The sequence below is a fragment of the Euprymna scolopes genome, chromosome 2 (assembly GCF_053919585.1).
Source record: "Euprymna scolopes isolate OS-2025 chromosome 2, ASM5391958v1, whole genome shotgun sequence".
NCBI lineage: Eukaryota > Metazoa > Mollusca > Cephalopoda > Sepiida > Sepiolidae > Euprymna > Euprymna scolopes.
Window position 1 is genome coordinate 105,059,070 of NC_136483.1, and position 27,629 is coordinate 105,086,698.

The 27,629-nt window shown below is 32.5% G+C and overlaps 1 protein-coding gene across 50 annotated transcripts in view; it reads right to left on the reverse strand.

Annotated features, from left to right (window-relative positions):
• Positions 1-27,629, reverse strand: part of LOC145293800 (putative NADPH-dependent quinone oxidoreductase VAT1L) — a 324,545-nt gene that overhangs the window by 159,023 nt on the left and 137,893 nt on the right. For all 50 annotated transcript variants that reach the window (XM_080140590.1, XM_080140822.1, XM_080140814.1 and 47 more), the window contains exon 2: positions 17,775-17,904. In XM_080140590.1, coding sequence (XP_079996716.1) covers positions 17,775-17,904 — 130 coding nt within the window. The remainder of the gene's footprint in view (positions 1-17,774; positions 17,905-27,629) is intronic.

Consider the following 27,629-nt stretch of genomic DNA (forward strand, 5'->3'; position numbering starts at 1 on the left):
ATCTGCCTCACGCAACGTCCCATAGACAAACTGATTGTTACCTGAATCTCTTAACAACCTCGATACCTGTGACGTCATGCGTCAAAAACTGACACCTATTTTTTTTTTTTTTTTTTTACTTTAATTTATTTGACCTCGTCAAACCTTCCATGCCATTTCTTCTTGTTCGTCTTTTTGTCGAAATCGGTTTATTTTCCAAACTTTGTGTCACTGCTACCTGTACTTAGTTCTACTCTTTTCACGATGAACACAAACTAATGGAATTGCTATCCGACATAAGGAGATCTATTTTGTAACAAGTCTTTTTTAAATCATGAATTAAATTTTCTTTTGTTTAAGTCACTACTTATCAAGGCCAAATTCCATTCGAATATAAGGGTTAATGAGATACAACGATTGTCAGAACAAAATCCGACTACTTGCATAGACGATCCTAGATAGGAATCTGTCGACATTGGACTCTTTAAAGACGACCACCTTTAATTCATAACGAGGTTGACTGTCCTCCGTTATAATTAAAGTAATTGTAGACTACCATAGAAAGTTTATGTGACTCCAATAGTTAATCAACAGACGGCATATTTTATTGATCTTAACCGAAAAGAGAATGAAACAGCTACACGGCTTCACCTGCATTCAAAAAACTGTAACAGACAAGACTGGTTGCAGATCACCAAACAGTCAGCATGACCGTCTTTTGGTGAAACTCTGGCTTCAGGAAGTGTTGTCGAGCTTCGTCGGCGTCTAACCACTGAGCTGAGCGTTGCTGCTTGTCGTAAAGAACCCACTTTTCATCACAAGTCACAACCCGGTTGAGAAACGGGTCGTTCGTATTACGCAAAAAAAAAGGAAAATGATCACACACAATGGCGTTGCTTTTGGTTGTCTTTCAATTCGTGAGACACACATTTGTCAAGTAGTTCGTCTTTTCAATTACTCTCAAGTGGTTGGAAATCGTCGTATATATTACGTCTAATTCAAAAGTAAGTTTTTGAACAGTTGTGCATAGATTGACTTCGACTAAGGCTCTTTATTGATCATTGTCAACATCCGATGGCTCATCATCTTCAAGACTCTCGTCGCCACCACGAAATTTCTTAAACCAGCATTGTGCTGTACGTTCAGTAGTGATTGCTAAGTCAAACGCTTTGTTGATATCACGTGCTGTTTCAGCAGCTTTTGGACCTAGCTTGGATTGAAATAAGAAATTGTGCGAATTTGCTTTTTTTTTCGCCCATCGTGTTATCAACGTCCTGAAAAGAAGGCATCATTGTTTTAAAACGATTATGATTTAAACGATTAGATAGAGCGGAAAACGCTCTTTAAACGTATATATAAAGTAAAGGTATTATAATGAAAACTTATTTGGAAATAAATCATTTGAAATCAAAATTAAAAATTCTGCAATCTAATAACTCGCAAAAAATTTATCATTTTCTAATGTTTAGCAAAAGCAACAAGATAGAACAATATTCATCGGCTGTATACAATTTTTCATTGTATTACGTTCAGGCCACTAAACTGCGAATTTACTAAATAATTTATGTTTTTAATAGTAATGATGACTGTTTTGGTTCATATTTACCGATTTAGTGTTTAGAATGAGGCGGTTATAAACTTGTACAATTTTTAATTCCATATGGATTGATTGGCATTGAAATGACAGCCATTATTTGCCGTTGGCGATGGTAAAAATCTTTCATGAATGGTACCTGTCGTCAGATAAGCAGTGAAATGCCATCAAACTGGATAACAGGTTCGAGTGGAATTTAAAAAAAAAAAAAAAAACATAAACAAAAAATAAAATGTTCTTCGCACCAAATAACATACTTTCTAATTAGCATATCCAGCAGATATTGAAATCACAGCATCACGTGACGCAAGGTGAATGGGGGGAAAAGGAAAACGAGGAACTAGTTAGCTGACCCTGCCCATCACTTACCAGCGTCTCGCTATGGCAACCTCTCATTTGGTCAACCTAGATTTAACAAGATTGCTAGATTCGTCTTTTTCTTCCCTACATCTTTTTTTTTCTTCTTCTTTTTCTTTCGTTTCCTTGGTTTTGCCATTATCGTCTTCCATCTCTTCCATTTCTTTTATTATTATTCTCCTCCATTTTAAATCTTACCTTATAGAGTTTTCAATATTTTTCCTATTTCTATTAGATATTTGCACGCCGACTGACGTTGCCCGGTACGCTTACATATGATATTTTAATTTATGCAAATTTTGTGTACATTATTATAGAACCAATTTTCTATTGATTTTAATACTGTACCCAATATATAGTATGGTGATTTCAAATGTTCAACAAAAAAAAAAAAAAATATATATATATATATATATATATATATATATATATATATATATATGACTTGTGCACTATCAGCTAGAATCAAAACCAAAACATATAGCTCTTTTGTAGTATTCACTACCATATGACTTAAGGACACATAGGCATTAAATCTTTAAACAATTAACATATTTAAACAGATAAATGTATATTTGCACATGCGTAGAGGATACACATTAGTTCGACTTACGACTACCAAGTTTACAACTTTTCAATTTTGACCCATTAGCAGTTACTTTTTCTGACTAAAAATCAAATCGAATTTGTTCCATAGATTAAAATACCCCATATATCAAGTTTCAAATCTGTAGACCAAAAATCGACAAAGTTGTTTGGTAGAAACTGTTCTGTACACATACACATACACACGAACAAGATTACATATATATATAATAAGGCTCCTCCAGTCATTAACAGACAGGGGTGCCTGTGCGTGAAATTTTTTGTAGCAGGAGGTGCGCAATCTCCGACCACATGTCTCCTGAGTCAACATTGTTAAATACCAGTGGCAAGTGAAGTGTATGTATAGGACGACTGGAAACAAATGCCGAGATAAGCGGAGAGCACATACGGCGCCTGGAATTCCCAAATGGTAACCCATCTGGTACGAACCAGGCTCAACGTTGCTTAACTTTGGTGATCTGATTAGAACCGGTGTGTCAATTTATAGCCAATTCTCTATTAATTATTATATTGTGCCTAATATATAGTAATGATTTCAAAAGTTTAAAAAAATGACTTGGTTGCTATCAGCTAGAATTAAAGCCAAAACATTTAACGCTCCAGTTTAAGTTGTTACCATTTGCACTATTGACAGATGGATAAGAAAACGGTCAAAATTAAGTGATTTTTAACCAATAACTGCATATGCAAAAGAAACAGGTTTAGTCGACTTACCCATGCTGTCCATTTTTTCAACTTTGACTCATTAGCAACTATTTTACTGGCTAAAAGCTAAATAAAATTTGTTCCATGGGTTCAAATCCCCTATATATCAAGTTTTAAGTTTGTAGAACAAAAATTGACAGAAGAATTTGTTGGACTATTCCACACAGAGAGACAAGGTCATTTATATATATATATATATATATATATATATATATATATATATATATATATATATATATATATATATATATATATATATATAAAATAAAAATTACAATTAAATTTACCAAAATGATCCAAGATGGTAAAATTAAACTATATTATAAATATTAATGAATTAATATTTATATATATATATATATATATATATATATATATATATATATATATATATATATAATTTAAAGGAGATTAGAATAATAGTCTAAAGAGCTAAACTGATTATGAAACTGATTTTTAATTTAATTAAATTTTGATTGTTAAATTTAAAAAATTTTAAAACTTTTAAATTATAAATCACATTACTTAATATATATATATATATATATATATATATATATATATACATGAATGAATGAATGTCAAAACATCGTTAATTCACTGCCTGTACAGCAGCAGCCATATAGCGTAATGGTTAGAAGCCTTGACTGCCTTATGGGCGGTGGGGTTTCGATCCTGGCTTGAGGTAGTTGCCTGTCTAGCCGCACTGATGTGCTGTGAAACAGCGAAACAGTACTGTATCTGGATGACTATAATGCTCCGTATCTTGAGTTCAGCATATTGGGAAGTGATACACGATATACCATTAGCGTATTAAGTGATGCTCTTTGTGTAAACAAATCGAGCTTAGGTATAGTGTAATGGTTAGAATGGTTAGAAGCCTTGACTGTGAAACAGTACTGTATGTGGATGAATATATATATATATATATATATATATATATATATATATATATATATATATATATATATATATATATCAGTGTGTGTGTGTGTGTGCGTATATATATATATATATATATATATATATATATATATATATATATATATATAAATGTTTGGAGGTACAGAATTTATATAGTTTTGAAAATAATAAGTGGAAGTTTCTCAAGAGCTCTTTCGGCTATCATCTCATCAGGAGAAAATCGATAGCGTACAAAATAATATTATGTCGAAAATAAAGAGTTCTAATGGGGAACTTATTGAATGTGGCAAAAGTATGGGGACACTAAAATAAATTTATTAACGTTTAAAAACGATTAAAATATTGGCACAACGAGAGGATAGAAAAAAGAAAAAAAAACGGGAGAAAAGATTCAAAGTTCCCCAAAGAGAAACAATGCGTTGGATGTTTCCTTTTGCCGGCACAAAGAAGGTTGACGCACCTCAATAGAGACCGACTCCAAAATCTTTAAATGGTTTCATAGGGCGGACTCCAGAAACATACGAAATGACGTCACCAGTGGGAAAAAAATAAAGACTTTAAAAAGGAGATCATGTTAGAGATAGAAAGAAACGTTTGAGATCACGTTAGAGACGTGGATGACGTTTGAGAGCAACTTCGGGAAGACGATCATATGAGGGGCGTCGCAGCAGTAACGAGAGACTGAGAAAATAAATGTCGGTGTACAACAAAAAATGTGAGTAGAAGCTACAACCACTATATACGATTTTCCCCGCTCTCTATCTATGCATAAATCGAAATGCAGATTCCATGAACAAAGTTTCTTTCTCAGAACTGCCCACCTGTGGAACACTGTTCCTCTGTCCTGTTTCCCGGTTGAATACAACATAGTAGCCTTCAAATCCAATGTAAACAAATTCTTGTTGAGTTGTCCCCATAAATAATCAAATTCTACCCAATTTACACCATTAACGATTACTAGACTACCACCTTACATTCATAAACCTTTATCCTCGAGTGGCCTTCGGGCCTTGATAACTGGTGACTCTCAAGTAAAAAAAAAGGAAACTTATTCTATTCTGTGTCTAACTTTGCGACTGAGACCAGAACGTGTTGGTTCCCAGATAACTTTACACACTGAACTCCCCTCTTCCCCCACCAAAAAGAAAACGATCCGAGCTTCATGGCTAAGACAAAAGATGAACTATGTAACTATTATAGATTTTCTGGCTTAAATAAAATCGATTTGCAAAGTTCACTTGAAATACTTGAAACCAAAATTTTAAATGATAAACATTTCATCCAAAAGTTTATTGTAAATGCACGACTAAAACATTCAAATCTCCACAAATAAACATTAACTTTCTAATATATTAATAGGATAGCGTGTGTGTTATTTTTGTGTGTCACACTCACATCTTTTTTTCCCCCATTGACTATTGTTTAATTGTTATGACCTTCTATTTCTTGTAATAAATAATTCATAAATTTTGGTTTCGGTTTCGATTATAGCTGATGGCACTCAACTCATCTATTTTTTTTATAAATAATTTTACCAAGAATTCTTCATAAGGTTGAGATTCGGTTTCGATTATAGCTGAAGGAACTCAAGTTATATATATATATATATATATATATATATATATATATATATATATATATATATATATATATATATATATATATATATATATATATATATATACTGTTGCATTTTAAACTTTAATGTTAGCCATTATATATAAAAATAATTTTATAAAATAGCCGTAGATTCTCTACAGTGCACTGTAGACTACAATGTATTATGAACTTAGTCACTGTGAGAGGCTTGTGAAGCTTTTTTCCAGTTGCATCGCGATGGGTTCCCAATTAGAGTCGGTAATCAATTGATTTGATTGAAAAATGAATGAGTTCACTGATTTCGATGACAATAAAAATATGGGAGTGTGGAACATTCGTTGATCATAATTCAATCCCAGGCAACGTCGGGTCACCGTGCTCGTAATTGTTAAAAGAAAATGAGTTTTGTCTTTGTTGTTTTTTTTTGTTTTTTGTTTTTTTGTCTTGTTTTTCTTGGTCTTCGGGCCAAGATCACAGTATCTGTTCTGATGCTACACTTCATCTTTTCTGTCTTTGGTCAGTGGAGGAGAAATCTTCCATGACTGAGACAATTTCTATTTTTGTTCCTATCCAGAGTGCCCCTTATTGGAGAGCTAGGTTTTTCCCCACATTAAAAAACGACCTTGTGTCAAACTCTGCCATCGTGGAGAGGCAAGTAAATAGGAACATTGAATGTAACTATCCATCTTTGGCCCCCATTTTACTAATACCTTTCCTCTTGCATTTTAATTTTTATTTTTATTAAATTAAAAGCTACTCTTTTTTTTATATCAGTAGCACAATACCCCTCCCCCTCAGACACACACCTAACACTAACCCACTTGACGGAGACAGTAATTTCAAAATAATCACTTTCTTAATTAGTCGCCATTAAAACATAAGCCGCTAATCTGGATTAAGTCACGTAATCCTTTGCGGCCATTATTCCGTGATGCTCGTTTCCTTGGCATCGGATAGAAAAACCAAGCAAGATGGCTGCTAGACGGAAATTTAGCCTCGCAATTTGATGATTCTATCTTTAATTTGTGTTAGACGCATTTGGATTTGAATCGAAGGTGTCTACATGCTACCATTCCACTGTGAATGACGTCAGGTTTGCTTTTCACTTTCACTTTCACTTTCACTTTCACACACACACACATACGTGCGATGGAAAATAAAATTGAATAACTTATTTATCTACAACTTGGCCTTCGGGACAAGATCAAAGTGCAGTATCTGTTCTTCAGATGCTGCACTTCAATTTCTTATTCTCTGTCAGTGGAGGAGAAATCCTTCACGACTGAGAAAATTTTTATTTTTGTTCCTTTTCTCCACGTTAAAATACGACCCTGGTGTCTAGCTCTGTCCCGTGGGGAGGCATTGTAAATAGGAACTTATTTATTGAGCAATCAATTCAAACAAAGAATTATAATCATACAACAATCCTTAATTCATCTATTTAGTATATTGAACGTTTTATTATATTTTTGAGATATTTATATTTGTCCTCATCATTTGATATACATTTAAAAGGCACTTCGTCTGTGTGTGTGTGTGTGTGTGTGTGTGTGTGTGTGTGTGTGTGTGTGTGTGTGTGTGTGTGTGTGTGTGTGTGTGTGTGTGTGTGCGTGTGTGTGTGTAAGAGAGAGAGAGAGAGTTTCCTATGGACTCAGAAACGGCTGAGACAATTTTTTTTAATTTCACACAAATATAAATATACTTTATGTGTCTACGAGTGTTCTTAAATCAGTTGTGTTACGGGATGCCTTAGATAAGTATCAAAAATTGACAATTGAAAAAAATCCGATTAAAGAAGGAAGAGTCTGATTTTCATCAGTTAACACCCTTATGCAGCCTAACATCACAAGTACATTTGAGAAGTTTTATCACCGCATAAGCAGGAAGGCTCGCTGCATAAAATCAACAGTAAGTTCTTTGATAAGACAGGGGCGAGTTCAAAATGAATGTTTCGTGTTTAGATCACAATTGAAACATGACACTTGACTTTTGCATTTCAAACTTTATTTCAAGCGATTATATAAAATGATTTTATAAAATCAACAGCAGTTTCTCTACAGTGCAATGTAGACTACAATGTACTGTGGACTAAGGCGTGTGAATCTTCTTCCAAGCGCACCGGGGTGAGTCCCTGACTAGAGCAGGCAATTTGATTGAAAAATGGGCGATTTCACCGATTTCAATGACGATAAAAGTATTGGAAGTGTGGAACGTTTGTTGACCCTAATTTAATCCCAGTCAAGGTTAGGTTTCCCTGTTTATATATATATATATATATATATATATATATATATATATATATATATATATATATATATATATATATATATGATAGATACTTCCGTCGATTTCAACGTATGAGGTCCACCACAGCAACTAAGTTGCTCAAGTTGTTCAGAAAACAACACAGATGATTTGTTTATATATTGAAGGCATTTTTAGATTAGAACCATCCACACTTTTTGGTACAATTACTAATCTCAGTGGGTGCGATGGCTGTCACAGGACAGAACAGTCGACTTCAGATTTTAAATCAGATTTATCCTTCTCCTAAATGCATATCCTAACGAAGGGTGTATTAAACGTGCCACCAGATACCAACCTGGAAATTTCTGTGTCTCAGCACGATTAATACAGCGTCTAGCATACTCAAATAATTACCCATCTAGTACTAACCAAGTTCATTATTGCTTAACTTTGGTGACCTGGTGAGAGCTGGTGTCAACTTGATTGTGCCGTATTTATATATGTATATACATACATATGCATGATAAAAATGGAAGTGGAAAGACCTAAAAGATTCGCCGACGTTTCGCCAGTTTAGTACAAACTTAAAGTAAAAACTTAAAATGCTCAGTGAACATTTTAAGTTTTTACCCTTGAAAATATATATGTATATATTGCTTTAAACAAAATAGCCGGCCAAACTCGCGGTACCCCTTTCATCAACAAACTCATCAGGAGTTAATCGTTGATCATAAAATAAGCAAATAAATAAAATAACTCGTAAGAACAGACTTATACGTGTAAATTTTACCGAGAGTGAGGTGGGGGAAAATGGGTGGGAATACGAATAAAATATATACAATAATATAAAATAATATGAATAAAATATATACAATAATATAAAATATATGTACAAGTCGGGGCAAGGGAAGAGTTAAAATATATCCCCAAATAAGTTTAATGATCGAACAAACTCCTTCTGTCGACAGAGAGACGGTCTGCGTAGGAGAATAGAGACTGACTACAAAATCCGCAAATGATTTTGAGAGTCAGTCCGATGCAAAATCCTAAAACACTCCATTTTATACACATTGGCACATGCTGGATTTTCATGGAGGTGTTGACCAATGGCAGATTCCAAGGTGGAAGAAAAGGGGGTAAGAGTGACAAGGCTTGCCCACTCTTATTTTTACTGGAACATATTGGTTAATTCGAGTCTGCAAATTTAATGAGGTTCGACCTACATAGTCAGCAGTGAACTGACAATTAAATTCATAAACTACATTACTTTTTGTGATGTAAGGTAAACCATCCTTAACAACTAGGGGAAATGCAGACTTTACACCAAATGCCAAATGTAGAGCAACGGACGGGAAGCAATTTGAAACAAATTTAATGATTCGTCTACCCAAACACTTACCGGTCTCCCCAAATTCAAAGGACCTTTAAGTAATCAGGACACCTGGAGGGACCAAAGAACGCAGGAGAATTATATTTTTTAACTTTATTTTCAATAATATAATCAATTAAATTCTCCGGATAACCGTTGTGAATGAAAATGTCTTTGACGGTCTTCAATTTACGTTCCAATTTACCAGAACAAATTCGTCTGAATAATTCCAATTTTTCTTGAAGTAGGCACAAATGAACGCTAGTTCATATATAGGCGGGAAAATGTAAGCTAGTGCAGGACCAAGGGGACTTCCCATCTAAACCCCGTCAATCTGACTGTACATAACGTTGTCGAAGCTAAATTCTGATATGCATATATGTGTATATTATAATATATATGTATATAAATAAACATACATATATTAGTATACATATATAAATATATATGTGTGTGTGTGTGTGTGTGCGTATCCATATATATATATATATATATATATATATATATATATATATATATATATGAGATAATGATTGCAACGTCTTGTTAGACGAGTGCCACTCCCTCAGACACTTAAAGTCCATGAGCCCAAAAATGACTTCCATTGCCACAGGACCATTTTTATAGACAAATGTCTGAGGCAGTATCTATACACAGATGATGTTACAGAGTCTTAGCTTTGTACAACAGCTAAATCTCTCTCTCGGTTCAAAATGTTGAGATCCAGCAACAAGCAAGAGCAAGATAGCCAGCAACAAGTTAAACTGCAGACCAGCTTAATGCGGGTACTGGTCTACTGCTTTATGTTTTTTTTAAATCAGAGATTTGCTTCTCCTAGAAAGGTTGCCTTCACCACGGCTTACAGAGCCCTCTCTACCCCAGCACACACATACATACACACAAACACACAGTGCTAAAAAAGGTTCTTTCGCCCTTTGAAAGGTCTTGTTTTTAATCCTTCAGGGCGACTAGGCACCCTTCTCACCAAGCAAGTCTGGTGGGGGAATCAGTTTATCCGCCGGTGATCCGACCATGAGGCAGGTAGTACTGGGTTACATGGTACCAGTAGCATATGACATGACCTGATATATATATATATATATATATATATATATATATATATATATATATATATGCGCGTATATATACATACATATACATACATATAGATACATATGTACACATATATACAAACATATATACACATGTACACATATATGCTGTTGAGTTCGTGAGAATAATGTCATTTGTTGCTAGTTATAAGAATTTGCAAGAACATTTATTATGAGCATAAAGCTATTTATTAACGATAGAAAAAAATGATAACTTTACAAGAACGATTATTGTTTTCTAATGCGCGTCCACCAACTTGCTTTGTTCTGTTTTGTTGGTCAAAAGGGGGACATTTTTCTTTAAGAGTTATTTCCCTTAATTTCCTCTTATAATGGTGTCTGTCTGTCTGAAAACACTCCTCTTTCTATTATTGGTTAACAGACTTGAAACTTGATATACAGGGGATTTGAACCAAATTCGATTTGGTCTTTAGATGATAAGATTTGCTGCTAAGAGGTCAAAATTGAAAATAATTTGAACTTGGCAGGTGTAAGTCAACTCCAAGGACTCTTCTACGCATGCGCAAATATACATTTAAATGTAAAAGTCGATTAATTTTACACTATTTCTTATCCAGTTGATGATATCTCAAACAATAATGACTAAGATTGGAGCGCTAAGTGTTTTAGTTTCAATCCTAGCTGAGCGCACCTAAGTCATATTTTTTGTACTTTTGAAATCATTGCTATATATCGATTACAATATAATAATCAATAGAGAAATGGCTCTATGATAATAAACACAAAATCTGCATAAATTAAAAGATCATATTTAAACATATTTTACGACTGGGCAATGTCGGCCAGCCAGGTAGTAAATACATGCATAAAGGAAAATTAAACAGACATGATTACATGTCTCGTTACCACTACATGGCAAAGAAGTGACCTCGCTTGTAAAATTATTTAAGTTTTGATGTGAAATATGAGTCTAACTCATGTTTAGTCTCCTCTCACGATGTTAACCTAAGGCTATCGAAATGTTTTTTTGTAATCCTCGAAATTAATGATAGTCTGAGGGAGCAAGGTCAGAAGAATATGCAGGATGGAGAAAAATTTCACAGCCAAATTATTGTAAGAAATCTTTAGCCCGTAGTGCTATGTGATGATGAGCATTACCATGATGGAAGATGACTCCCTTTCTGTTTTCAGGTCAACAGAATAGCGTAGAGAAATATGAATGAAAAAGTTATAAATTAATCATAGTGATATGTTTAAGTAATAACTATATGCATAAAAGAAATTACAATCGTTTAAAATGCTCCTTCCACAAACAGGCAGGCTCTTTTACATCAAACTATCATAATATAATGCCGATCAAAGCAATAAACAAACTATTCTTGAACTGGAAAAGGGTCATCACAGTTCAAATCAGTGCAGTGTTAAGAGTGAAGTAGGTCATAAATATTGACACTTCTTCGTGTCATATTCATATTTGGTTTCTGACAGGTACTACCACTGATGGTTAGCATTGACCTGGGTGTAATCTATTATACAGAAGGAAGTTGTCTGTGTGTATGTATGCATGTATATGCAACTAAAAGTCAAAAATTACATAGCAAGCACCCACAAAGTTTATATATTCTTGATCAGCGTTGCCCAGGATTAATCATATCTAAAATTAAAAAAAAAAAACAAAAAACCATATTCATTCTTTGAGGTTTATCCGGGAGGGGGAGGGGAGTGAGTTTTCAACATTTTCAATGTTATCTGTTATATGAAAAAGTAGTGGATGACTTACATTATTGTTATTTTTATTTTCAATGCATCGAAACAAGAGAGAGAAATGGGTTGGAAGGAGTTAAAAGAGGGCTGAGGGAGTGGGGTGTGGAAAAATCAAGGAAGACGGAAAGAGAGAAAGATAGAGAGACGGATTGAGAGATAGGCAGATAGAAGTTTTGATATAACGATGATATGCACACTTTTTAACCTCTTCTATTTTCTTTTTTATGGTCCGCAACAACGCAGTCATGCAAGTCGTAACTAAGGGGTGACTCCATACTCCCAACAGCTCCCAAATAGAGGCCTCGCCACCTGATACAGTTTTCTGTCATACCCAAAAATGTTTAGTGCAGAGAAAGAACGCATGCACAATTGAAAGGTTTGGAAGTAAGGTAGGAAGAAAAAAAAACTAGCAAAAGCTGAGAATGATGGATTTCGGAGTCATTGTGTGGAGTAGGTGTTATATAGTTGGCCGATCAGAAGAGTAAATTATCTATCCATCTATCTATCTATCTATCTATCTATCTATCTATATATATATATATATATATATATATATATATATATATATATATATCTTAGTATTTATCTATCGATCTATATATATATATATATATATATATATATATATATATAACTGGCAAAGTAAACAAGAGATGTGAAGCTATGCTTTCATAAGGTTATCAAAACATGTCAAACTGTGAACTGGTCAAGTTTGCACCTGAATGTGTCTGAACAGCTGACTGGTAGGACGTTTCGTCTGTCACGTGTTCCAGTTTGCTGCAGCAAAATGTTGCTGCATTGAAGACGTTGAAAGAAGAAGATGATCTGAAAAGAGTCTCCTTACGAGGGGAGGGGAAAAGATTTCAAACGTGAGACATAGAACCACTAACCCGAATCCAAGATCTTCGATCACTCCTCTGCTATGACGACTACCCGGGAGAAATAATATATATATATATATATATATATATATATATATATATATATATATATATATATATATATATATATATATATATAAATATACAGTGTCTTGGTCTGTCTTGAAGCGTCTTTGTTTAAACAGATTCCAGTTCCCCAAGAATGGCTGAAGAACCTCTCAGAAGAAACAATAGCAGACAGCTATATCGTCGTTGGTAAAAGTTTTATGTTTCAAGTCTTTTATATCTGAAAATATTTATTCACGGTGTTTAGTTTGGTTGTTTTGTTTTACAGCATATCAACTTGTTTCGGTTTATTTTAATCTAAATATTGTCATTTTGGTAAAAGGTTTTTGCTTCAAGTTCTTTATATCTTCATATATTTATTCATACTGCCTGGTTTGATTGTTTAATACGGGGAAATTTTTGTTTTATTCTTGACTTTGCAGAACATGATTGAGTTTTGCAAAATGAAAGAATAAAAACAATAAAATCAATGTTTGGTGCATTTGGGGTCAGAAAACCGTTATCTTCAGACAGTCTGATCTAATAGCACTTGAGAACTATTATCAATTCAAAAAATGACTCAGCTGATATTTGTTCGCATTGGACGACCATATTGTAGTCTGCAGTGAAACATTCCCATGGTAATGTGATTCAAACATGTAAAGTTTTTGGGAAACAAAACAAACTCTATTCATAGAACTTTTGTTACACTTCAGATACAAAGAGGAAGAAAAGAGAGTTCTTTGAAGTGGTGGCGAATAGACGAGTTCTTGCTGAGGTTTTCTTTTTTTGGAGGGGGGATTAGAGCTTGAAGCTCAGTCGAGCACCTACCATGGAAATACCGATAGAGCAGAGAAAGACTAATAACGAGAAAGAGTCTGCAGGGAAGAGAAGAGGACATCCAGCACTAGATTACAAAATTGATTTTGTACTTTGTCAAGGTAAGAAAGACTGCTACGAACGGCACCTCCTCAAATTTGGCAGCAGCACTCCATCTTCAGTCAAATCAATTCTCTTACAGGTAGATTAGTCGTACAACCAATACTTAAGTCAGTATGAATGCTAGCGTGCCTCAAGAATCGATTCTAGAACCAACATTCTCTTGGATGTCCATCAATGATCTTCCAAATCACATTCTGAGATCATTCGTTGACATTTATGCAGACGATGCAACCAGTATCCTATATCTTTATAAAGCCATCATTCATCCACACATCGAGTAATATTGCTACATCTTGACTAGTACAGCAATCACTAGCCCCCTCTGTTGGCCAATATGCAAATGAAGAGTCTCTAACTTAATAGATCCTACACACATACATACATAGATCCTTTGTGTCACATCTTTCTGCCATGGGAAGGAGATAAACGTAACTTATTGTTCTCGCTAATTCGAGATGTCCATAGACAATGAGAAACACCGATATATTAATCAATTCTTTTTAGTTTCTAGTTTTAACTTTTAGTCTATGAATATTGAAATCGCAAATTATCTCGTGTCAGACATTGATCAAAAGTAATTGGGACATTTATTTCTTCCATTGACTAGAAAGGTCATATTTTATTTAATCTAACAGAACTAATCGCATGTTGATAAAAATACATAGTTATATCCTTCGCGCACTTGCAATACTTCTAAAATAATGAAATAGTTTCTATAAAGAGAATTTATACAAAAAGATCCAATTACTCCCATTACTGTTTGTTCTATTGTACTCAATTTTTATTCTTATTTTTTTTCAGATCATTTTTAATGAATGATTAATTTAGCACTAATAGCATGACGGCATATACGGCATAATCACGTTGACACACCGGTTTTCGCCAGATCACCGAAGCTAAGCAACATTGGGTCTGGCTAGTACCAGATGGGTGACCATTTGAGAATTCTAGGCGCTGTATGTGCTCTCCGCTCATCTCGGTATTGTTTCCAGTCGTCCTGTACCTCAACTTGCCACTGGTATGCAACAATATTGATTTAGGAGAGGCGTGGTTGATGACTGCGCAACTCTTGCCACACAAATTTCACGCATAGGCACCCTTACAATGGGTATCCATAGCCTGTCAAGACTGAAGGAAGCCGCAATAGCATGACGTAACATCTAACTGTTGGTTAATTAAAACGTTAATACAAAAACGTGATGCCGTATTTAACATTTTTTTTTTACACGGTGGTCACCACTTATCAAGGCCCGAAAGCCACTAAGGGATAAGGGTTATTGCAAGTACAGTACGTTAGTGTGGAGATTTAATGAAGTGTTTACTTAAGAGCGCGGTTCATTAGGAATTTGTTTACGTTGGACTTGAAGACATCCAAGTTGTAGTCAGGTGGGAAGCAGGCAGACGGAACAGACTTCCACGGGCGTGCAGTTCTAAGAAAGAAGCTTTGTTCATGGAATCTACGTCTTGATTTAGGCACAGATAAACATCAGCAGAAAAGGCAGATATTTCACAAGAGTTAAAGGGTATGGCGTTAGTAGACATATTCTCTTGTAACTCGCAGGAATCCTTTAGCATAGAACATTTTCTAATACTAAAAAAAATAAAATATCAAAGAAATCACGATCAGGGTTTAACAAAATATCTGAATATGGAAGTAAAGAATTAAAAGCGTCGTGCAGACTGAACTTAATTTCAGCCAGTGATGACCTCTACAGGTCACCAGGTTTCACCAGACAACCAATTACTAAGGATGGAATTCCAGTATGTGCCTAATAAAAGATCTTTGGGTTTCACCAGGCAACGCCTTCCAAGGATCTATTTCGTCTCGTGAAATCGTTATTTGCGCTTTGACCAAACGACATAGAATTGTAACTTTTATATGATATTTTATAATACTAGAAGAATACCCGTCCCAGGATGGGTAAAATTAATTCTGCAAATAGAACAGGTTTGTGCCACTTTTAGTTTTTTTTTTTTTTTTTTTTTTTGAAGATTAAACTCACGATATTATGATACTAAAGCTTATGTCTTAGGAGAGCAGAAAGTGAATATTGGGGTTACATTCTGCAGTTTCGTGACTCTCGTTTCCTTTATTTTGTCCTTTAGTTCTCACATTCTGTGAGCGATGTCTGAATTTAAATTGTTTCCATTTAAAAATTATTTTATCGTTCGTTTTCGTTAACAAATTATTTTATCGTTGGTTTTCGTTGTTTTGTTTTTTTTAATTACTTATCCTTTCCTTCGATCTTAATTAACGAAATGTTTATTTACAGAACGCTGTTTCGCAAAAAAAAAAAAACAACTTCTCCTTTTTGAATAAATTCTTGTTTTTCTTTTTCTTTTGTTTAATTTCAGTATAAATCGTGTTCCTTATTTTTCTCTTTTTCGAGGCGTTTCTTAACAGTTTTCTAATACTTTTCTAAAAAAAAAAAAAAGAAGCTCTCATCCATTATTGACAGTTATGAGCAGACGCAAAAAGAGGAATGAGAAAAAAGAAATATTGTAAAGTTACTGTAAAGGCTACGCAAAGCAGAGCGATCGCAGATTCCAAATTATACGAGTCAATCATAAGTTCTCTCCCTTGTATCAATTATCTCAGTTATAAATGTTTTCCATTTTCATGATAGAACTCTTCAGTAACATCATGCAGAAAATAAGAAAGAGTTTTCTTCCTCTTTTTTTACCATGTCTATCGTGGCAAACAGATAAAAACTTGATAATGAGCACCACATGTGTTTTTTTTTTTTTTAATGATCCAATACATCTTTTTGCCACCAGACACTGTTTTAAATTCCCAAGAACTCAGAGACAGATCCAAGTATCTATTTATGATTATGGTGAGAGGACAGGTGACAGCTATTAGAACTTCTCTTCAATTTTCCTTTATTATCGAACTAACATGGGTATCCGACGTTGACGGGTGTGGAGAGGTGGTATAGTAAGGCTATTGGACAACCAATTCCCTAAAAAATCAAACAGCAGCAAGAACTCGTGCAAAAAAAAATTAAAAAAATTAGCTGTAGTAGTCAGGCTCGAACCTGTAATGCGAAAGAGGAAAAGGGGGTGAAAAAAGCAAACACGTTAATCGTCTGGCCCCACGACGCACTTGTGACGTCACAGTCTTCAAAATAATGTCTTTTATAGATACGTCGAGGGGTAGGCGCATGACTTTGCAAAAATGTTGACGCTAAAAACTGATCCCTCCTTGCAAAAAATAACGGCCCAGTTGACGGTCAAAGAATCAATTTTTTTGCCCAATTTTTCGATATTTGTCGTCTGAGAGATCGATCTTTCTTACAATACTAATTTTGTCACAGTCCAACGCGTCTATCAAAAGTTTTTGCAAGATACACACACACACACACACACACACACACACACACGCACGCGCGCGCGTACACATTTTGCCTTTTATATATTAGATGCAATAAAACATTTTAGGCCATTTGTTGTGACCAGGTAGATAGACGCAGCATTACAAATACTTTTATGGAATGAACCTTATATATATATATATATATATATATATATATATATATATATATATATATATATATATATATATATATATATATATATATATTGTTCCTAGTTATTTATAATTCTGTCAACAAGGTCTCTAATATTTCTTTTACTTGGCTTGATGAATCGGGCTATTTTTGTTAGGGTAAAAACAAACTCATACTTACGCTGAATCCTTCAGTTTTTTCTCCGATAGCTTCAATGGTTCCTGCACACTCGTAACCCATGATCACTGGAGTCTTTGGTGGGTTGTCAGTTACCCCTTGGCGTAACATCAAGTCAAGAAAGTTGACACCACTAAAAAAAGAAAGAAAAACAAAACTCGATTTTAAAAAGTCCTTTAAAATTAAGTATATTATTGGTATTGTGGCGTGGTTCCCGACTTTAGTAGAGGCCATCTTGAACGATTCTAGTATCTTTGGGATTTAATATGAATTGGACTAAAAGTTATGTTTTAGTAAAGGAAGAAAATAAACGGATACGTAAATAAACAGAAATGATAATAAAATGAAATATTGAAATAATAATGAAAAGTTAACATGTAACAAGTGCTCCCTAAAACATAAACAAATTATTATGTATGAAAAAAAAAGAGAGAAATACGAAAGTTTATAACAAAACAATTCATACAAGAAAAAGTATATATAAGTTAAAAGGTATTTTTGAAGGCTTTCAATGCATGAATATACAGTCGTTATGAACAGATAAATAAATAAATAAAAGATAAATAATTTTATATATATATTATTTTTATTTATATTTATTTACTTATCTACCTGAAATTTTTTTTCAACTTATTCTGGGCTGTAAAGTTTACAATTTTCAGTCGAGAGAGAGAGGATTTATTTCTCCACTGATGATGGGTTATTACCCGAAAGGACCTTTGGAATAAGTACCATCCACAGTTGAAACAAAATGCAGATAGATAAATAAATAAATATAAATAAAAAATAATATATATATATATATATATATATATATATATATACAAATTATTTAATTATTTATTATTCATTCATTTATTTATTTATTTATCTGCTCATAACGATTGTATATTCCTGCATTGCACGTCTTCAAAAATACCTTTTATTCTTTAACAATGCTTCAAACAAACCATGCCATACTTCTTATACATAAGTTATTTTTCAGTCATCTATACAAAAAAGTTGAATAGTTACATGACAATATGTTCATTGTGTGAATATATGCGTATTTGGGTATTTGACATTGTATATGTGTGTGCGTTACATTTGTTCTTGTAATGCGTATCACTGGGCCCTTTCGCCTTGCCATCGCGTGGTTGGGGACAAAGACTGGGTGGGGATATTGAGTAAACTTTCAAGGGCCCTTTTGTTTATGTGCAACTGTTGAAGTCTGAATAGTTTGGGCTGCATATCTCCTCGCTTTATAGGAGTTCTCACCATCGCGCTGGCTTATTACTTTTGCATGTATGTGTTATTTTTTATTCATTCAGTTTTTTTTTTTTTTTTTTTTTTTTGGATGGGGGATTTCCATCGGGTTAAAATTATTTGATTTAACACTTTTGTGTTGAAAATTATTAGCTTTAGAATGGAGAAAGAAAGCGAATTCCAACAAACCGCAGAACGAAAGCCTGTAAGCAATCATAGACATTTGCATTTTAGCACCGTCGGACTAATTTCGCGATTCAAACACCATAGCTTTATTGTTTTGTTTTTTGTTGCTTTTTTTTGTTTGTTATTGACTGTTACATGGAAAGGGCTGTCCCCTTCCCATGTAAATAAGAAGAATACTAGATAAGTGAAAAAGAGATTAGGATAAGCCTAGAATCGAACCCAGTAGGCAAGTGCTAAAAATAATAGAGAATGGAATGTTAAAAATTAAGTCTATTGTAAATTCTATTAGAAATACTTGAATATTGTTTATATCAGAAAAAGTATCAATTGTCCATTCTTTGGAAATCTAGATATTAAATAATGTCAGTTAAAAGAATGGACAATGCAAATTTAAATTATATTGTTTCAAAATAGGTTAGATTAGAATTGAGGATTCTTTTGTTTGCCAAAAGTGTGTTTAGACAAATATATGTAAAGCCACGGGAAAATTAGTCACGTTTGAAAACACACTTCTGACGTCATAAATAAAGGACATTTCTCAATATAGGATTCTATAGGTTCGGAGTCAGTCAGTCAGTAAGAGTCAATTGATCAGCCAAGAGTTGACAGTCAGTTAGAGAGAAGAGTCCCTTAGAGGCGAAGGGTAGAAGATTGAGACCATGTAGATACAAGCTGAATTCCTGACGTCATCGACCGGCCGATCAGATGAATAAAGAAGTCATCATTATGTTGTAACTGTTGTCTTGTGTCATCCTTCATCACGAACGAAAGGTAATTGTGTTTATCATCTTATAATGAACATTGTGTAACCCTTCGAAGATTATGTATTTCCCCACCATCATCATAAGTGAAGCATCTCCTCCTCCTCCTCTCTATATGTGTTAAGAACTGTTGCATCATATATCACCCAGTCTGTATTTAATATGAAACCTCCAAGAATTGTCATAGTGGTCGTCGTGAGGTAATATATATAAATGTCTCCCTCATTATTGTCATCTGTTCTGAGTTTCCGTATTATATGCCCCCGTTAATATGTACCCCTATGCAACGTGACGTCATTAATTATTTTTGCAACATGTTAAATGTACAAACTGTACCATGTAGTCACGTTGACACACCGGTAACCGCTGGATCACCGAAGTTACGCAACGTTGAACCTAGTCAGTACTAAATGGGTGACCATTTGGGTTTTCCACGTGTTGCTTATCTCGGCATTAGTTGTCTTGGACGTCTCCTTGCCACTCGACTCAAACATACAAACATACAGTGCCGATTCAGGAGATGTGTGGTTGGAGATTGCGCAACCATTGCCTTACAATTACACGCGCAGCTGTCCCTACTGGGTGTATTCTTTGTCTTTCAAAATTGAACGGAAGCATCGATCGATATAAATGTACAATGTGTAAAAAAGAAACCGGCATTCGGGTCTAATTGTTATGTTATATAATCAGATCTGTATTTAAATGAATATTCAACATATTCGATATTCAAAAATGTTAGAAATTGTACTCTTGGGTTTACATAAGGTAATTCCTCCTCCCACTTCGGGATTTATGTATAAAGGAGGAAGTGACCTTTGGGACAATTTTGATGCCTTTCCGGATCACAGAGTACACAAATATATATAAAAATGATTGATTAGCTACCTTAGTGAGCAATGCATTAACCTCTTTTAAACCTGTTCGGTAATTTTTACCGTACCTTTATGAACTGTCTTCATTATGAAAAATGGACTATTCGGAAGTCTCCATTTAATGAGCAACGTATTGATCTCACATAAACCAGTTTGGTAATTTTTATTATTAACTGTCTTCATGAAAAATGGACTGGCCTAAAGCCTACTTTTAGCGAGGAATGTATTAATCCTGCATGAATCAGCTTGGTAATTTTTTTTTTTTTTTACTGTACCTTTATAAACTGTTTTCGTTATAAAACATGGACTACTAGATAGCCACTTACGGCTTGGCTATGCAAGACGTGTCGTTTTACGAGGACGTAGTACGAATGAAGGTAAGTGTTTTCTCAAGAATGCGTCTGTCACAAGTCTGTCGATGCGAGTAGAAATTTTCACAAGAAACGACGTGATTGTGAACTGCTTAAATAGAAAATGCAAGGAATAGTAAACACTCCAAGACTATCCATCAAATCTTAGAGAATTGAATTTATTCATGACGGCAAAAGTGGGCAACAGCGACACTGGAGAGTTGCTTGAAAGTCAATTGGTTCACGAAAACAACAAATGAAAGAAATACTAAGTGGAAAATATAATACAACGATGCATTAACGAAGCGATACAAGTTTTCTTTGCAGTTTTGCTTTTTATTTGTTGTCATTTCTTCCAAAAACTTAAAAAAAAAAAAAAACTAATCACTTTTCAAAAAACAAAAATAAATAAATAACGACACTGGTTTGTTAATAATATATTTGACCTTCACACAGCAAATTGATATACTTTAAATAGGACATTCTTTCATTTTTGTTTATTTTCGCCCCCTCCCCCCTCCTTCTCTCTCTCTCTCTCTCTCTCCATATTTATCAAATATCCTTCATTTTTCATTTATGGTTTGTAATCCCTCCTTTCTCTTTCAAGTAATCTTTCTACATAATTTCGTTCTAATAATCACAATCTCTTTCCGCACACACACACACACACACACACACACATATATATATATATATAACCAAATTTATGGAGTGTTTTTTTTATTATTTTCGTAATAGATTCTGTTTTTAAATATCTACCAAAAATCAGATAAATTATCTAATCAAAATAAATTTTTTACCGATTAATAAGTAAAGAATGCACTTTATATGCGTGTAATTTTTTCATATTTCGTATTTGTTGTATAAATATATTTTGGGGGACTTCATACCCCCTTCCACATTTCTCCCTTGTTCGACCTCTTAAAGTCCAAGCGACCCATTAAGCAGACACTCATTTTGTGGTAGGAGAGTCAATGAGTGTAGAAAAAGATTTCTCAGGGTGCCTTCGATATCGAAGATTGAAATTAGAAATTTGAATGTGTTTAAATTTTTTTATCTTTTGCGTTTTGAAGTGTGAAATTCATTGAATATCTTATCAATAATCATTATCTTTCAGATGAGGATAAAAAAAAATATTTTTTACGAAAACACTAAAATATGCATACTTTTAAATCTTTAAAAATAAATTAAGCATTTAATTTTAGAATGTATAACATTTCCATGTACCAGTACATAAAGAATGCTTTAAAGAATCGATACCAAAAAAACAACAACAACAAAAAACAGCATATGAAAATTATAAGTATTAATTATATTTGCAAGTGTCATTTTACATGAGATTTTTTTCAAGATACGGTAAACCGTTACGGTTTACAAAAAAAAAAAAAATGTCCCCGTTTTTGAAAATTAACTATAACTATGAAGACATGGATTTCCGTAGATGATGGTTGTGGCATCCCAACACGTTGCATTCTCCAGAGCACTACCAAAAACGGCCCTTTTAAGGACCACCGAATTCTAATGAAAGTCTTTGTCAACTTGAGTTATGCAATAAAGAATTGGGGAAAATACGGTATGATCTAGTTTATGGAAAAACAGTGTGGCTCATTGGTTATTATTAATTAGAAAATAAGATAGGAAAAATGATTTTAATCATAAATTTTTCTCTCCTCAAAATTTGAAAAGGACTGGAACCTTTTTAATTTTTGTATTTTAATTTTTCTTGGCTGATGAAATCAAATATGATCGAAACGGTCTGCACATCGTAGCAAGATATGACTGTATTTACATAAAGAATAATATATATATATATATGTGTGTGTGTGTGTGTGTGTTATTTATTTGTTTTTGTTCGCGATACTTTTAGAATTTTTGAATCTGTCAAGACCGAAGGAAGCCTTTATATATAATTATTAAAAACAAAAAGAACACAACTACATTAGGTGACTGGTTCAGATGACTACGTAGAAATAATAAAGAATTCGAAACAAAATGGTCAATAGTGGACAAGAATAGAAGATACCAACCTAGTAAATCCAAAAGATGCAAACTATGCATTCTAAAGAAGTAATTTTGAACAAAATACTGGATGCCATACAAAGTTGTCTCAACAGAAATAAATTCCTACTCTCGCGACTTAAACCTGGGTAAAATAAACTTAAAATAGGTATTATCACTAGACAGTAAAGTATAGGGAACACACAAATCTAAATATGAAAATACGAAGGGCAACTGAGTAGGTATTAAACTTAACTTAATTTAAGTTAAACGGTTTAAACCGAATAGGAGGTATAGCATTATAGCAATTACTGAAACTGTAATAATGGTTTTGGAAACTTAGCTCAAACCCTGGAAATTTCAACGACTAAGTAAAAAAATAAAAAATATAAATAATTAAATCAATTAATAAAAATAAAAATTAGTTATGATTAAATAGGGGGCCTGGATTAGATGTGATATCATCCATTTGTAGGTGAACAAAATAATAATAATAATAATAATAATAATAATAATAATAATAATATAAATAAATAAATAATAGAATAGAATAAAATAATTGATCAGAACATATGACCCTTGAAATCTAAGAAAATGAAAAACTTTAAATCAACAGTTATATACCCTCAACTGGTTTTTACACAATTTAAGGTCCCATAGATAAACAATTGAAAACGATAGATACACTATAACATTACTAAGTCATAATGTAATCAATATTGTGAGATTTCGCCCATCATAATCAAAATAACCCATTCGAAATATATTTTTAGTAATAACCAAATACCAAGAAACTATAATTATTATATAAATACTGACGTAACACCGTAAGTAAATGTAATTGAATAATAATTAAATATTAATATGTAGACACCGGCGAGTTATTAAAAAATCAATCGAATTGTAAAAACTTTGGAGCTAATTAATTAACTAGGGACTAATTTTAATGCATTAAGTATAATTCTATAGTTTTAAAATAATTAATACGACGACTTACATTGGAATAAATTAAGTTAGCCATTCAGAGTTACTCCCCATGAAATCGTATCAATAAGGATTATATATTTATCTCATTTTGTTTTATTTTATTGTCGTATTTTATTTATTTTAATGTACAAAAAACAGCATTGCAGTATTACCTAGTTTAACATTAAAATAACCGAGTAATACACAAAATACGAAACTTTCCATGCGAGAGTTTTGAATTTTGAGTAAACGTTAAATCACTTGAGATTCATTAATAAATAAAACACTAAAAATAATAAATTAAAAGTAAGAAACCATAAATCTCATTAATTCATAATTTTTGTCTGGTTTCTAAATAGTCGGAATTTAACCATTCTCGCTGTAATTTAGAGCAAATATACGAAAATAGAGCCCATATAAATTTCTTCAACACAATTGGTGGATGAGGGGGTGGTAATTACGGCCCGATGTAGTTTAACGGAATGAAAATGTGTCAAGATACATACAAATTTTGCATTTTTTCAAACATGAGATGTAACTACAAAAATTTTTAAACAATATAAAATTAAAAATTTTCTGATCTATGTCGAAAGAATTGTAATATCGGAAAAATACAAATATGAAGTTATTCCATCTTGTTGTTTTTGGTTTTTGCCAGTATATATATATATATATATATATATATATATATAATCGAAAGGAAGTTTGCTTGAAGTATTGCTAATAAATAAATATGGAGGAGTATAAGAATGCAAGGAACCTGGTGTTGAAATGACAAAAATGGATAAACAAAAGAGAGTCTTGTAGAGTTTGATTTTTTTATATTTTCGTATATACATTTATTTTCCAGATCAGTCACAAGTATGAAACAGTAAAATAGGACCAAAGAATGTCGTTAAAAAAGAAGATAACATAAAAACGGAACCGGAAGTGCGATTACTTGAGCTGTCAAGCAGAACTAGGAATTAGCTCGGTATTCTAATCATTGTGTTATTTGTGTGTGTATATATATATTTATATATGTTTATATTTATATATGTTTATATTTATATATATTTATTTATTTATTTATATATATTTATTTATATATTTCTTTCTTTCTTTATATATATATATATATATATATATGTATATATATATATATATATATATGAAATCAAAGGGGTGTAGTGTTTACCTGATATACACAATGGTAAACTTCAAACTAATATAAATAACAGTATTTATATAGAGAAAATTTAATCTCAACCGAATTTAAAAAGCTCAATACGCAATAGATAGTAGAGCTTATTATGAAAGAAAAAAAATTAAAACTGTAAGTTGAACTTTACAATCAAAATTTATTGTTCGACTGAATACTCCAAAAAAAAAAACAATTTACAAAGTTCTTATTCTGCAGAGTTTCAAAGAATTATATTCTTGTTATTTTTCTCATCAGAGGACATAAAGAAATCGGAAAATTATATTTGTAGCAATGCTTTAATAAAATCGGCTAGTTTTGAAAAACATGAATACAAAAACTTTCTATGTTACTAAAAGCAACTTGTTAGTGGATAAAAACCATCTTACTAAATTATAAATGGCAAAAAGGAAACCATTATCAGAGTTTGAGAGAGGAAGGATCTTCGAGCTTAATAGGGGTGGACTCCCCCTTTGATCCATTGCAAGCGAAGTGAATCGTAGCAAAACGGTCATCACAAATTTTTTTAAAAATCCAGATCAAAATGGGAACAAAAAGAGTCCAGGTCGACAAAAACAAAAAAAATAACCCCATCACTGGGTCGCCGTATCAGGAGAAGTTTAAAAAAAACTCCAGTATGAGCTCAAGTCGATTGAAAAGCCAAACAGCAGCAGAATGTAGTCCTAAAACCATCAGAAGGCATCTGAAAATGAAGGGTTTAAATTATTTAAAGCGACTGCAGAAACCACGTCTTTTTGAACAGCACAAAACTAACCAACTTAAATATACCGCCAAATACCAGACTTGGGATGAAGAGAAGTGGGAAAATGTAATTTTCTCCGATGAGAAAAAGTTTAATCTAGATGGTCCAGATGGATTTCAACACTATTGGCATGATAAAATTTGGCCCAAAGAGACTTTTTCAACTCGGCATAGTGGAGGAAGGTCTTTAATTATCTGGGATGCTTTCTCGTCAGCTGGGACCCTAAAGTTGCAAGTAGTGAAAGGCCGGCAAACATCATTGAAGTACATTTCAATGCTTGAAAATGCTTCTATCAGGACTGAAGGTCCACGTCTGTGTGGAAGAAATTGCATTTTCCAGCAAAACAACGCTGCAATACACACTTCTCGACAAGCACAAGAATACTTTTCTTCAAATAATATAGAATTGTTGATCATCCAGCATGTTCTCCGGACTTACATCCCATTGAAAATCTTTGGGGATGGATGGCAAAAGAAGTGTTCAAGGATGGAACCCAGTATGATTCGATAAAGGAACTTTCTGATTCAGTCTTCAGTACATGGGAAAAATTCATTCGCAACTGATAAAAAAAACTTAGTCGCAAGCATGCCGAAGAGAATTTTTGAAGTAATTCGTAATAAGGGAGGCTATACTAAATACTGAGACCCTTTTTAGTAATTTGTAATTGCCTTTTGTTAGATAAATTATCAGTGGTCTTATAATTTTGACCAGGTGAAAATGTTTGTTTTTTAAAAAATAATTATTAGATCAGGGTTAAGCTTTCGAATGAAGCAGGTTTCATTTTTTCACCATATTTTCCCTTTTGGCAATGGTTTCAACCATTTGTTTGATTAAAAATTCGATAATATGCGTAAACGCTTACTTTTTTAAGTGGTCTTATGATTTTGACCAGGACTGTATATATATATATATATATATATATATATATATATATATATATATATATATATATATATATATTGGTATATATGTTCATATATATATATATGTTGATATATATATTGATATATATATATATATATATATATATATTGGTATATATGTTCATATATATATATATGTTGATATATATATTGATATATATATATATATATATATATATATATATATATTGATTAATATATGTTGATATATATAGATATTGGTATATATGTTCATATATATATATATATGTTGATATATATATTGATATATATATATATATATATATATATTGATTAATATATGTTGATATATATAGATATTGATTAATATATGTTGATATATATATATATTGATTAATATATATTGATTAATATATATTGATATATATATATTGATTAATATATATTGATATATATATGTTGATATATATATATATTGATATATATATTGATATATATATTGATATATATGTATGTTGATATATGTATGTTGATATATATATGTTGATATATATATGTTGATATATATATGTTGATATATATATGTTGATATATATATATATGTTGATATATATATATATATTGATATATATATATATATATTGATATATATA